A 15,436-nucleotide genomic window follows, 5' to 3' on the forward strand; every position below is an offset into this window, starting at 1 on the left:
TCTTATTTTTTCTTTCTTCTTCTTCTTCTTCCCCCTTTTTTTCCTTCTTTTCTATTTTTGTTCTTTACATGTATGCCTTTGTTTTTCACAAATATATGTATATATAAGGTAATGTTTGCTACACTCGTGCCTAAGGAAACCCCTAGTGAAAAAAATTAGGTTGAAAAATCAACGGCCTACAATGCACTAAATTTTCAAACCTCAAGAATGTAAGAAAATAGGTGGAAGTGTAACCCAAGAATGCACAAGCATTCACAAAGTCCAATAATGGACAGCACTATGGCATTCAAACAAGAAGTCCACAAAGGGACAATATGAAAGCCTAAAAAAACTATACAAGCATAAAAATAATGAAATATTTATTAGATGAAGCCTTGAAAGGCATAACAAATACAAAGGGGAATCACCCCTATTTATACAACAAAAGGGAAACAAGGAGAGCCACTGAGGGCTCCCCATAGAGATGTTAGGGGTCCCAACGACTCTATGTGGAACCCCCAATGCATGTTCAAAAAAGGGATTTAAAAAGGAAAAAATACAAAAAGAAAAAGATAAACTAACCTAATTAATAAATAGTTGTTTCTATAAACAACTATGTAAAAAGATAAAAATACCCCTATCAGGTATTACAAGAGAATTACATATTTATATATATATATATAACACTCCCCTTCAAACTTGACAGGAAAAGTTATCCCGAAAAATTGGAAATATAAAATGAATCTCGAGAAGAAGTCCAAGTCTTCAAGGAAAATCTCCATCTTCGTGGCATCTCAAAAAATTCTTGCAAATATAAGTCTTCAAAATGCCTTTATTGATGATCATCCCCAAGCACCTTCATTGGATATCTCCATGATGTATCGAAGGCATCACACTTTAAGGATCCTGCATAGAAATAGCAAACCAAAAGAAGACTCCAAGTACACAAGAAAAAATATTCTAGCCAAAGAATTGCAAAATTTTCAACAACAATATATTGTAAAGCAAGAATAAAATGGTTTAAATAAAATAGTAATAACTTTTTGAATTATTAAATATTAAGAAAGACAAGAGGAGCATCCCTCAAAGATGAAATTGAATCATAATCAACTTATTTTTCAAGAAATCATAACATTGATTATAAGAAGATTTGATTATCTAAAGGACATATGATTCATTAAGAAGAGATAAACAATTATGCATAAAAATTATCTTAAATGAAATGGTGGTCTTCCAAAAAACATATGAATCTCTCAAAAGAGTGTTTATTAGAGACACTTCAAACAAAACCCATAAAAGGGTATAAATGGAAGAACCCAATAAAAATAAGTAAATCTTTATTTATGACAAAAATGTTTAAGAAGCATTGAATATGCACCATGGGAAAATGTCTGCAAGACTAAAAGAATATCAAGTTTGAAAAATGACTTTAATGTGAAATATCTTCAATAAAATCAAGTCCAAAGATGACTTGATTAACCCACAAGAATCACAAAGAGGCTAGGTGCGCAAAGGCACAATAAAATACTCACAAAGGAGTATAAATGTAAGGAAGTCTTCAAAGAGACTATATGCACAAGAACACTAAGTTCTCAATGTGTGAAGTGTGCACAAAGGCATAACACATTCAATAGATCACAAATGTACAAAAGCATAAAAATAATATAGAATCTTTATTTAGAGAACTCAAAATCTTTAGAAAGAGCTAATGAACTTTATCCATGCAATTATGTGAATCATGCACATGAAACAACAAATGAAAAGATAACCACTTTTATCAAAGATAAGTTAATTAAATTTATGCATACCACAATGTGGACACAATAATCAATTAAAAGCATAATTAACTCACCCAACCTAGAGTGATTTTAAGTATAAAGGACCAAATACACACGCATATATATATATATATATGTTATCAATGAAATGCACGAATTTTTATCGATAAATATTTTTTCATACACGGAAGGAACTAGTAAAGATTTTTAAGAGATTCATTAAAGAATTAAAAGATCCAACATGACAAAGGGAATGATATAAGTAAGTCAAAACCAATTTGCGGAAGATGACAAATTTTAAAAAATCCCATAAATATCAAGAAATGGTATTTTGCAAAGAGAGATTTTTAAAACTTATATAAGGAAGGAGAAATGAAATTTGTAAATCAACACTAATTTGTGAAAAAATACATTTTCACAAATATCAATGAGTGATATTTTGCAAACTTTAATAATAGAATGCAAGATGCATGAAATTATTTTAATCAATCATTTCTCATAGAAGAGAAGATGAGTTAGACAATTTCAAAAAAAATCTCAAACATTTGAATGAGTAAATTAGAGCATCGGTTTAACCATCACAAATAATCACCGCCTAATCCTCCAAACCTCAAATATCAAGTGTATCAGCAACTAGACCATGAGCATAAACAACATGCCACTAAAAGGCCAAAAACATACACGAAGGTGTGTAAAAACATCTCTTGTCTATATATAATGACACTTGAAATGAATGTATGAGCGACTAGAACAAGAGCACAAAGCTAACAAATGGCTAAAACTCACACACCAAAATGTGAACAAATGTCTCTTGTCTACATATAGTGACACTCAAAATCAAGTGTATCAGCTACTAGAGCAAGAGTAGAAAGTCAATCATGGGCTAAAAGCCACACACTAAGGTTTGAATCAACATCTCTTGTCTACATTATAATGACACTTAAAACAAGTGTATTAGCTACTAAAGCAAGAGTACAAAGCCAACAATGGGCTAAAAACCACACACAAAGGTGTGAATCAACATCTCTTGTCTACATATAGTGACACTTAGATAAGAGGCATAAAAAGGAGACGACACCCGAGCTAAGAAGGCTTGTAATGGAAATACTAATGCAATTTTAAAAAATATCAATTTAGACCACATTTCAAAACACCATGATTGCAAGGAATAGATAGTCATCACAGATACACATAATTAAAAGCATCCATAATAAAGTTGATGGCCAAAGAACAAAGGAGTGATACAACACACCCACAATCAGAGATCTCATAATTGTCAGTTAGAGTCAAACTACAAGTTGATAATCTAAAATGACACAAAACGAGGTGCACACAACTCACCCCAACAAACATCTCTGATTCAACAATAATAAGGCCAAGAAGATTGATGCATTATATAAAAGTCTGTGATGGACAACACAAATGCCATAAAAAGGCAATGAACACTCACAAAAATCATTTTCCATAAGTGAGTTCATAAAAGGAACCAATATGAAAAGATAATTTCAAATTGAAAAAACCAATAATGGTAGATGACCAATCTTAGAAAAAGTGCAATCATATGCTTAACAATATGTCTCATGATAACCTTTTGAATAAACATGAATCATGCTTAACATAATCAATTCCGATCAAGGAATAGATGCACTAGAGCACGTTATACAAAAGATCTAATAATTTTAAAGAGAAGACAAGAACATATTATCTTAAAAGGAATTCTTTTAAATCAAAAGTCTACTATGAGACAAAAGAAACATGTAATATAATACATATAAAGTTAGTTTTTAGAAGAACCTTTGACACTCTCAAAAGTATACATAATTACTATCAATCATGAATACCTGAAGCTATAAGATTATCTAATAACTCATAGCCACATAGGTTATATAGAAGCTATGAAATTATACCAAACATAATTCATAATGCAATCTAATTTTGTGTGACTATGACACATTTTTTAGAGAAAAATGAGTTAACAAAAATGCATTCAAAGCATCTAATACAAGATTTACTTTCTATATAAAAGTCAAATCACAAATTTCGAAGATCATTCTCAAGCATAATCAATCGAGAATGTTTTTTAAAGAATTAGTTTTGCATAATGAGAAAAATATCTTAAAGTTAACCATTCTAATGAGTTATGCAGAAATACAAATTACAAGGGATAACGCAAGAGGATTTCATAAAGAACCAAATCTCAGAAGCACATAAAGTGCAAAATACACAAAAACCTATTAAAAATTAAATGCTAAAAAGCAAAAGAAAAATATTATTGAAGAAAAAATGAGAGAATCGTTGAAATCATATGAGTATGCAAAGATATCCACGATATTAAAGAAAACATGATAACACAAGGTGTACTTCATACAAATTTCTTAAAATTTTAAGGAAATCATAAAATTCATAATGACTACCAATAATTATTATGATAAAACCAAATGCATATAACAAGGGAATTAGCAATATGAAAAGCATAATCTTTAAGATTTAAAGCAAAACCATATATTCATGTAAAATATAATTTCTATGACAATATGCATAATTAAAACAAATATTTTATGGAGATATGCTTACGCACAAGATTTAATAATTTCTTTAAAGAACTATTCATTTTTAACATATTTAGCAAGAGGCTACTATATTTAAATACATTTTCAAATGCATACCATAAATATTTAAAGTAGAGAATCCAAAGAAAATAGCAAAAGTATCCATATATATAATTATATATATATATATATATAATTTTATATATATATATAATTTTATATATATATATATAATTTTATATATATATATATATAATTATATATATATAATAATCAAGAAAATAAGTGTTTTCTCATGCACAATGCATGAGATAAATAATACAAGAGACACCTTTTAAAAAGTATGTGATACATACCGGGTAAATTCTTTCTTTGAATCCAAACTTTGAGTGGCACGCTTTTCGAAGCGACGACCGTGATGAATCAACACATGAGCTATTCTTCTAGAGACCAAGCTCTGATAACATATAAGAAAATAGACGGAAGTGTAACCCAAGAATGCACAAGCATTCACAAAGCCCAATAATGGACAAGCACTATGGCATTCAAACAAGAAGTCCACAAAGGGACAATATGAAAGCCTAAAAAGGCTATACAAACATAAAAATAATGAAATGGATGAAGCCTTGAAAGACATAACAAATACAAGGGGGAATCACCCCTATTTATAAAACAAAAGGGAAACAAGGAGAGCCATTGAGGGCTCCCCATAGAGACGTTGGGGTCCCAACGACTATATGTGGGACCCCCAATGCATGTTCAAAAAGGGATTTAAAAAGGAAAAAAAGACAAAAATAAAAAAAGATAAACTAACCTAATTAATAAATAGTTGTTTCTATAAACAACTATGTAAAAAGACAAAAATACCTCTATCGAGTATTACAAAAGAATTACATATTTATATATACATATCTGCATATATTTTTAACAAAGAAAACATATTTTTACGCTAAAAAATTATGACCCAAGGGTTGATTCCTACTATTTTGACCATGTTGAACACATTCATGAGGTCAGATTTGGTCAAAACAACTTCCCCCTATGAGTGGTAACTAGGAGGTTCCTTACCAACGAAGGTAGTAAATACTATATATATATATAGAGAGAGAGAGAGAGAGTAACATGTAACAGTGGACGTGCAAATCGCCCACTGTTGGGTCGGTCGCGCGCCTGCCACTGATCGCGGGCCCATGTTTAAGGGAAGACTTCATCATCTGTTGTAATTTCCGTTACAGGAAAAATGTCTAAGGTTGCCTCAATTGATTGCTCAAGGGGACCTAAATTCCTCAAGTTGTCAAGAAGAATTGATGACTTAGATTTCAAAAGATGTGAGCAATATCCGAAGTTTGCCAAGTTTCTAAAAGGATGGCCTATGATGTTGAGAATGGGATACCTACCCTTCAAAGGGTTAGGAAAAAATGACTAGGGAATTCAATCTCCATCCAAGTGTCAAAGATCAACTCGTAGCCAGTGCATCTAGATCTTACTGTCAAAAGGAGGCACCCGATCGAAGATCTATCTAAAGGTCCTAACCGGATCCTCACCAGTAGTCACAATCGGGTCTAGACCCATCGGAAGGCCTAGAAGAAGATAAACCTCAGCAGGGGTGATGGTCATCTCATCCTAGGGAAGATGAAAGATATTGGTCTCTCGCCTCCACCTCTTGACTAGTGCCAAGGTCAACTTCATGTTGGCTTTGACAATCCAACATTGAGCCAAGCAACCGCTAAAGCCCATTTTTCCACCTAGAGACCATCGCTAATTCCTTTTTTTTGTGATGCATCAACAAGCAAGGCGTGTTTGATGCTTGTTCGATGAAAACCCGTCCACTGTTACGGGTTTTCGTGTATATATATATATATATATATATATATATATATATATATATATATATATATATATATATATATATATATATATATATATATATATATATATAATGTTTTATGTTCAATGTTGTGCAATTTTATGAATTTTGCAATACATTATATTGAATTACACACTTTATTCATAGTTACAATCATATGTTTGTTACTAAATTGAACTAGTTACTATAATATGTGTGTTTTTCTTGATGTTTTATTTTTTTGGTCCTGCCCCGACTAGTCCTTTTAGGGGTCTTCCGCCTAGGCTCCGACTAACGTTTTTGACAACTAAGCTCCAACTCGGTCAATGCTATCAAGGCTCAACTCAGTCGATGCTATCGAGGCGCAACTCAGTACCCTATAGGATAATTCATCATATTCACTGCAAATCATGCAGCATGCTGATGGCTCTAATGTGCAGCAACCTATGTCACAGGGATTCAGCTAGCAGGGTGCCGCACCCGCGTCGACACGACTCGACATGGGCGCGGGTGCGGTCAACCCGACCCAGGGTGCATTGACCGCACCCAGGGTCATTTTGGTCCATTTTTTTGGGGTTTTTCTTTTTTTAAATTCCCTATGAAATGGGCTGCGGAATTTAAAAAAAAAAATCTTGGGGGGGGGGGGGGGCTGCCCCCCTATAACCCCCCGCCAGGGGCGGCCCCCCCTGGACCCCCGCCCGCTGACCACGCAGCGGGACCCGCGCCTATATATATATATATATATATATATACATTTTTGCCCCTGCCGCACCCGGGTTTTTTGGAAGTGCCAAATCCCCGCACCCATGTGACATAGGCAGCAACCATCGGATAGTCAGATATGCCTTTAACTATGAGTTTCCATATGATCCTCAGGTTGACATAAGGTCTGCTAAACTTCGAAATAAACACTATGATGTTTCATACTCTTCAATAATTAGTGGACAGAGAGCAATTGGTACAGAACAAAAAGAAGGCAAGAATCAGTAAGCTAATGATGCCTCAGACCTTAAGACTCTCATTCAACCATGCAGATAAAAAAGTCTACCAGGCCACGACATCCTCCAGACAAACGGGTAAGCTATGATACCTTTTTCTGGATTTTAACTTCTTTGCTGCAGCATTAGATGAAGAAAAGGAAGAAAGGTTCTTTAGTGAAACATGCAAAAATCCAAGATAGGCAGAAGATATGAACGAAGAAATTATGGACTTGTATAAGAGTGATACATGGAAGTTGTTAGGAGACCTGCCAATAAAAAGGTAGTAAGGTAGCAATGAGTCAATGAAATTAAGTAAACAGCAAAATTATGAATTTGTCCCCATGGTTGATTTTGGGCCCAAAAATGGGATTGGCTTTACTGCATCAACAGAGACTGTAGCCACTACTGCCAGGTGCTTTATTGATTATTATTTGTTAGTTAATTATATACCCTTACCATGCTTTAGACTTTTGGATCATAATTTACAGTCTACAACTTCATACCTAGAGCACTTTATAAACTACATTCTTTGCGAGCAATGAACTGATGAGTCTACAAAATTAAGTAGACATCGATGTAAGGTGAGGCTGCTTACAGAAAGGTACACTCAAGGACATCGATGAGACATTAGGCATGTTGTATGAATGGGAACCATACAAGTTGTTTGCTTTTTAACAGCTATCTTAAATGAGTATCAGCTAAGATATTTACGATGCTTTTTTGTGCAAGGACCCACATGAAGAAGTCTTGTGAAACATCCACCTGATTATCATGAGGCATGAGGGAGACACGCAGATCATGCTTCTAAAATTGAAGAAGGTAATTTATGGGTTAAAAACAAGAATCAAGATTGTAGTTTGATACTTTCAGTGCCATCAATTAGTCTCTTGGGTTCATTCACAGTCAATGACATTACTCTTTAATCACTAATAATGATGTTCACAGTACCACAAGCTACTTGTTTATGTGGATATATTATGGTTACAGGAGATAATGCTGATAGAATTAAAGAACTAAAAAAGAATTTTGCACTACAAATTTAATATCAAGGATTTGCAGACATTGGCATTTCATTCATGTACAGGTTGATCAACTGAAAGATTTGTTCCTGCTGATTCAACGCAAATATGGATAAGATTTGGTGCATCACAATGGAATGCTAGAACATGAAACAGCCAGGACTCCAACTGCCTTGAATACAAGACTTCAAGGGTATGTTTGGTAACGTCTCATGTGATTCAAAGTCTCATCCAAATGAGAGAATGAATCTCATTTGCACAGCTAACCAAACATCAGAAAATGAGCCGTGAAAAATGGAATGTGATTTGAAATCACATTTGGAGTGAATTTATTCATATCTCATGTGATTTCAAATCACATATTCCACCTTGTGATCAGGAATCATATGATTCCAAATCAAATGTGATTCCACCTCGTGATTTGGAATCACATGAGATGCATTCATGCATGCACCCAAACAAATCATGTGGAATATGATAACAAAATCTTTGGGTAGATTAAAGGAAAAGCTATACATGGTTTGCTGTACAAGAAACCCAAACACGGGACTTCAAGTTCAGGTATCCTAGTCATTGTAGCATATTTAGATGTGAAAAAATGTTAGACCATGTGTGGAATTCAAAAAACATCAGATTTCCATGTAATAAAGTGGTTGGTAAAGCTAGAGTCTAGGAGTCAATAGGTGAACAGCTTATATCCTCTAATGGTAGTAAAGTTGAAGCTTACTAACATGAGATCCAATGTACCAGTTAGTAATTGAAGCATAACAAACAAAAATAAATGACGTTTTAAGGAAGAAAAAAAGGAAGTGTGTTAAGCTATAGGTAATTAGGTTTTGTAAATTCCTTGTTATTGAACTCTTGCAACAGTCCATATTTTGGACTCATATGAGAAGCAATTGCAAATTATGGTCAGGATTCAGACCTCTTAGCTATCATGTTTGGGTTATGAAAAATTCAATGTATAGAACAAATACAATGTTGCAAGATTACAAGCCAACAGACTGGTTGTTGTATTCAACACATAGGAGATCAGATGGGCAACATTCAAGTTAGTATGCAAAATGGATGTTATCAGAAGTAAAATCCTCATTTGGTGCAGGGGTGTTGGCAAGGCAAGATTTGGCTAAATTGATTCCTGGGAAAGAGAGTTACAGGAAATGCAGAAAAGTATAACACAATTGGAAGAACCACAAAAGAGAAATATACTCCTTGAGATGAAAAAGTTGCAAGCCACCATACATGAATGGAGTGTTCTTTAAGAGATCAAGTAGAAGCAGCATTTCAGGCTCACTTGGATGATGGAAGGAGCTAAGAATACTAGATTCTTTCAGGATTCAGCATTGGCCAGATCTTAGGATAAACTTTATCCACTCTCTCAAGATTGAGAGTGATATGTTCAACGACAAGGATATGCTCCTAGCTGCGGTAGATTACATTAGAAGAAAGCTTTTACCATATTCAGTGAATGCACAACTGATCAAGCTTTTACCAAATTATCGGCTGTATCTGTATCTGTGTGTGTGTGTGTGTGTGTTTGTGTTTGTGATGATAGTGGCAGATTGGATTAAGTGGTTTGGTCGGATATGCAAACTTTATCCACATCAGAGTCTTTTTTTTAATTCTATAGTGTTTGGCCTAAAAATGATGGTCAAATGAGTCAAATATGGTTATAGACAAAAAAAAGGTAGGGTTTGATGAGAGTCTTAGTCATAATATTTTCTGGTTGAGACAAAAATGGGTTGGATACGGTCAAACCGTGCTGGATACAATTTGACTGTATCCTGTCCGTATCCGAACTGTATCCGTTTCGCACAGGTACAGTGGCCAAAAGGGTGTATCCCTTTGACATAGATAGGCACTAAATAGTCCAGAATTCGGAAGGCATGGTGCAAAGTTTTAGATGACTTCAAGAATTGTATGTTTTTGAAGTTGGGACATGGTAGTAGATGGGGCTTTTGGCACGATCCATGGTTGGAATGCACCCCACTAAGCCTGAGATTTTAAAGGTTATTCCAACTATCACTAAAGAAAGGGACTACTGCAGTAGACTGACTTCGGGAACATGGTGCATGGGATTTTGAATTTAGAGTACATCTAGTTTCTAGTGAAATAGAAGAAGACACGTTGCAGTCACGCAATCTGCTCACTGAATTTGAATTGAGACTCATGCAGGACAAAGCAACATGGAACCTCTCCAGTAATGGTGATTTCTCCTTTAGCTCCTATTGTAAATCGCTCTTGCAGCTTTCTTGTGCACTTTTCCCCAAGAAGGCGACTTTTGGCTCGCACCCAAATTAAAGAGCATTGATTTTGGCATTGAGAGCATCAGTAGACTGCATCCCAAACCAGATGGTTATCAAGAGGAAGGGTTTTCAAATGGCATCATGTTGTTAGGCATATGCAGTCGATGCAGAGGATGCATTGCACTTGCTATGGACTTGTCAATTCATCAAGAATCTGACTCAGCTTGGGTGGTTCGATTGGAAGCGAGAACAATGGGACATAAAATCTATTAGATCAGCTTTACTGGCTTCATCAGCCAAAAAAAGAGATATGAACTAGTTTTCAATATGGAGATGGTGGATCCTTTTGCATGGTAGTTCACATGGTGGGAAAGGGACAATAGGTGATATTTAAGGAAGAAAACATGGAGGTATCGACTAGTCATAGCAGAACACAAGGCTACACTCGAGAAAAATGGCAAGTTTTGGACATTGGCTGGATAGGCATCAACAGGATTGGGGGGGCTGGGACCTTGCTCACTTGGGCCTTCAGACCTGTTTTTGGTGACTTCTCATCACTTTTTATTGTTTTGAATGAAAGTTTTTCTTTCAAAAGATTGTTGTAGCATAACAACAGACAACTAGACTAACAAAGGCAGCAATTTAATTAAATTTTCTTTGTAAAGGAAAGTTCATGTAAGTGGAGCTTATAAGAATGCTAATGAGTTGCATGAAGTGGTTAAAGAAGTCCAGGAGCAAAATGCGATCAAATAATGACAAACAATGCAGCAGATTGTATAGCTACAATGGAGCAGTTGATGATGCATAAAAAGACCTCCTTTGTGCACCTTGTGTTGTACACTACCTAGGCATGGTTCAGGATGAACAAGGCCAGGCAGGATCATTCTGCTCATGTTGAGCCAAATCAAGCAAAGCTATGCTTGATTTGCTTGATTACTAGTACTGTCACCCATATCGCAAGATTTTGAAAATATCGGGAGAAACTCCTATATTTTAAGGTAGCCGATAATATCGAGAAAATCTCATGATATTTTCAAAATATCACTAAAATAAAAATATCACGATATTATCATGATATTTTTGCAATATTTATTTTTCTATTTTTTTGGTTTCTTTTGTATTTTAAAACGTGTTCCTTTGTATTTTTGTAAGAAAAATAATAGAAACCTATTCTTTCTTACTATTATTTATATTTTTTCAATTTTTTAAGCTTCAGAGATTTTCCACCTTTTGAAATATTTATGAAAAATTACCTTAAACGATATAGGTGACTAAGATTACTATGCCTATCGATAACCATGTCTCCCACTGGATGTGTCTCCATGTCTAGGTAACATAAGCCCTATCTATATCCATGTCTCCCGTTGAACAAGTCTACATGTCTAACTAACACAAATAACTTGACTCGTACTCTTGAGCTTATAAGTTGCTAGTTATTGTTTTGCACAAATGATACTTAATTTTTGTTCCTATAAAAACATTTAGTAAATTTTTGTTCCTATAGAAACATTTAGTATATCATTACTATTTTACTTCTTTGTTCATGAAGCTTATCCTTCACCACTTTAAGTCCTATGCCTCAACTCATGCGCCATAGCATCTCACCTCGCCTCATAGCTTTTCACATAATTTCTCTGTGGCCATGAAGATTAATGTGCCAAAATACCCATTTGGGTTCTAAGTGGGCGTGATAAAATTCAATTGAAATGGTTAGGTGTTTTGAGCGTATGAAGCAGTCAAAAAAAGAAAACAATGAGTGAAAAATCATATCATGTAATTACAATATAACCATCAAACGAATGCAATAACATTAAAATCACAAAAATGACGAAAACAGCATCTTAATTTTCAATTTTGGCAGAGTAAAAGCCAGGTGTAATGGCAGAATCAAGCAGTTGGCACCTCCTTGACGCCCCAAGATGTCGACCGTGCTCTGTTAGCTGAAACAACTGAAGGGAAGGCATGATGTAGTGTGTCCAAACGCACAGCACTCCTCCGTGTAAACGTTGTCAGACAGAATAAACACGAAAACTAGAGAGGTAATGTGCCGGAAAACCTCCAATAAAACAATCCTGAAACAAGCCAATGAAAGAAATAATAAGGTACGATTGGATTCGTAGCGGCATAGGAACCCAATTCCATTACAATTCTACTAATCCTTTGACCACTTTCCAGTCGCAAAGAGGAATTCAGTGGAGACTTGGAGTTGGATTTCAATTCCACTGAATTCCTTGAATCCAAACACACCCTAACGCGAAACCTAACGAACTCATACACGCGCGTAAACAAACGCCAACACATCAAATTCCAATCTAAAATCGATTCCCGAGCGGAACCCAATAATGGGTACCCTCAAACTTACAATCCCTTTGAAGGACAGAGAGAAATCGCGCAAGCGAATCAATAGAAAGGGAAAATCAACACCGAGATCATAAGATTTCCACTTAACAACTTTGAGGAAAACTAATCAAAACACGATAACCCCCAATCACTGATCCCAAGATATCAACAACTCAGAAGGAAACCCAAACGAGAGAGAGAGAGATAGTCTTCTCTGTCTGGGTGGTAAAGGGAGGAACAGACATACCTTCGGCACCGCCGGAGAAATCGCCGCCAGCTGAGAAGAGGCTCTTGGTGCGGCTCATTGCCCGCCGAGCTTCACCAAACTCTGCAACCCGAATTCATTCCAGAAGAGTTTGCCTGCGCATAACTGCCACGAAGAGATAGAGAGAGAGAGAGAGAGAGAGAGAGAGAAACCAGAGTTGGTGATGTGAATGAAATGGGTCTTCGGGAAAACTAAAGTAGAACGGTAGAATAAGGAAGGTTTTCTTCGTCATCTCCATCGGTTCATTAGTAGGGAAAAAAGGGTTACCTGACATGTGAGGTGATTTGAAAATTAAGTTCAAGATCATCTGGCTGACACGTTTGTATTAATCGTGGAAAATGCTTTCGTTTGATAGCCAGCATGGGATTGACAACTGGTGAGATTGTTTGCAAAATACCATGATATTTGCCTTTAAAATATTACGATATATGTGTTTTAACGATAATATGATTTAAGCACGTTTTCTTTTTTATCGGATGTATAACACCAAAAGAAAGTGCCTTATACTGGGTTTTCCTTATGCTTAAAATAAAATTTTATATTCATATTTCTCATAATTTGCTGATAAAGATGGAAGAAATAAAAAGAAAAAAGAAAATTTCCGTTACTTAATAGCCACTTAGTTTCTTTTTTCTTTAATTTGTCCATATTTTAATCGTCGAGTTGGAGCACAAAATTCGTGGAGACATCTTTGTTATATTGGAAGTGCTATTTCTTAGGAAAAACTTTGGTTAGTTTAAAGGTCGGAACGTATCAGTTTGGGGTGTTTTCTTCCACACAATTAGTCAACGCACCATTTTCTCAACACTATCGTTTCTTATACCAAACAATTTCAAATGCTGACCAGACCACATGAGCTTCCATTTTTTCCCGAGAAAAAGTTTCCCCAAGAAGCCCATGAGGAAGGGTTTCATGTGAACATTCTGACTCGCAGGGATCCATGCGGGCTGCATGACCAACCATGTGGGATGATGGTTCATTTTTCTGCAAACGTGTTTGTTTCACCACCAGAAAGTAACCCACTTTTAGTGTGCGTGGTTTTCCTGTGAAACAAACAGATCCTTAAAGCTTTCTTTCATTTTCAGGTGATGGCACGGGTTCACTGATGCATCGAATGCCATGCTATGTCACAAGGAAATTCTGCTATATTCGCATGTTGTGGACTTTTATATATTACAAAAAATGACTGTAATATATGCGAAAAAATGACATGTTTACCGAAATGGCTTACAATTTGTGAAATTCACCTTATTTTCCTAAAAATCTTTAAGTAAATGATCCTCTAGGAGGTTCGCAAATGTATTATGATATTCTCATATAATTTTTGTGAATGTCCCCGACCTTTGCATTTTGTCGTAGTGAATTTGCTTTGTATATGTGAAAGTTCTGACTCATTAGCGGAGTTGTATATCCTCTGGGAGGTTCACAACTTTGTGGAATGACTTGCATGTGAATTTTTCTAGTTTTTGTAAAAGTTTGTATGGACATTAAATGCAACTATCATCAATATAAAAGTGATGGTTTGCATTTCAGGGTTGTTTTCACATAAATTAGGGTTTTTTGTTCTTTAATGTTCTTCTTGCAAAGTTTTTCGACAATTGTTTCTAGTGTTCATCTGCCACTTTTTTAGAATTATTGATGGCGATTTTTTTGGCAAGCACATCTTTTTAATGATTGAATCAATTATTTTTTAAACAGCAACGTGAATGAGTAAATAAATAAAACATTGGCATAAGTCAGTTATTTTGTAAAAGAATTTTATAGTTTTCAAGTTATCTTTGCATATTCAATAATGTATTAAGTTTTTTTTTTGTTTAAATCATTTGCTAGTAAGTGTTCATTTGTCATTTTGTACGATATTTGCAAAAGTATGCAGATTTTAGTTATAAGAGGTTCATAAATTTGGTCATGTGAACTTAGTAAGGTTCGCGAAATCATCGCGTGAATGTATTTTTTCTCCTTCTCTACCATCTCTGAGGTAGAGTTTGGTTTTATGGCCTTCATCCCCCTCCTCTTCCTCCCTACCATCTCTGCAGCTGGTTTTCTTCTTTTCTGGATTGAAGTGTTCTGACAATTTTTTTTCTTTTTTTCTTCCTGATTTTGCTTGTTTCAAGTTATTGGTATGCACATGTTTCTTTATTATTTTGTTAATTGGATCCATTGTCAGCATAGATATTAATTCATACCTTAGGATAGGTGACACATTTGTGCATCAACTTATGCTTTGATGCTTAATTTATTTGTGCTGCCCCAATGTACTACTGATGGAGTGTTCAAAATTGCCATTTTATTCTGATTTGGAAACTCTAGGCGTGTTTTGAAGGAGATAGTGATTAGGATTCTTCAATGCATGAACGAGGAATTTCTGAAAATCCTCCTGTCATGGATGACAACCTGCTTATTAAGACACAAGCCAAGTCTGATTCACTCTCAA

General features: G+C 35.1%; 1 protein-coding gene across 2 annotated transcripts in view; it reads right to left on the minus strand.

The window, feature by feature from the left end:
* Nucleotides 1–13,340, minus strand: part of LOC149832761 (ABC transporter D family member 1-like) — a 130,836-nt gene extending 117,496 nt beyond the window's left edge. Inside the window, exons 1-3 of one of the 2 annotated variants that reach the window (XM_090014697.1) lie at nucleotides 13,270–13,340; nucleotides 12,985–13,107; nucleotides 12,300–12,469 (exon numbers count right to left, since the gene is read on the minus strand). In XM_090014697.1, the coding sequence (XP_089870823.1) occupies nucleotides 12,300–12,361 (62 nt within the window). In that variant the 5' untranslated portion in view covers nucleotides 12,362–12,469; nucleotides 12,985–13,107; nucleotides 13,270–13,340. Of the gene's footprint in view, nucleotides 1–12,299; nucleotides 12,470–12,984; nucleotides 13,182–13,269 lie in introns of those variants that run through there. The other variant, XM_090014696.1, reaches the window with a different exon arrangement.
* Nucleotides 13,341–15,436: the final 2,096 nt, after the last annotated feature.

The sequence above is a fragment of the Nuphar pumila genome, chromosome 7 (genome assembly GCF_984573655.1).
Source record: "Nuphar pumila chromosome 7, dmNupPumi1.hap1.1, whole genome shotgun sequence".
In the NCBI taxonomy this organism is placed as follows: Eukaryota; Viridiplantae; Streptophyta; class Magnoliopsida; order Nymphaeales; family Nymphaeaceae; genus Nuphar; species Nuphar pumila.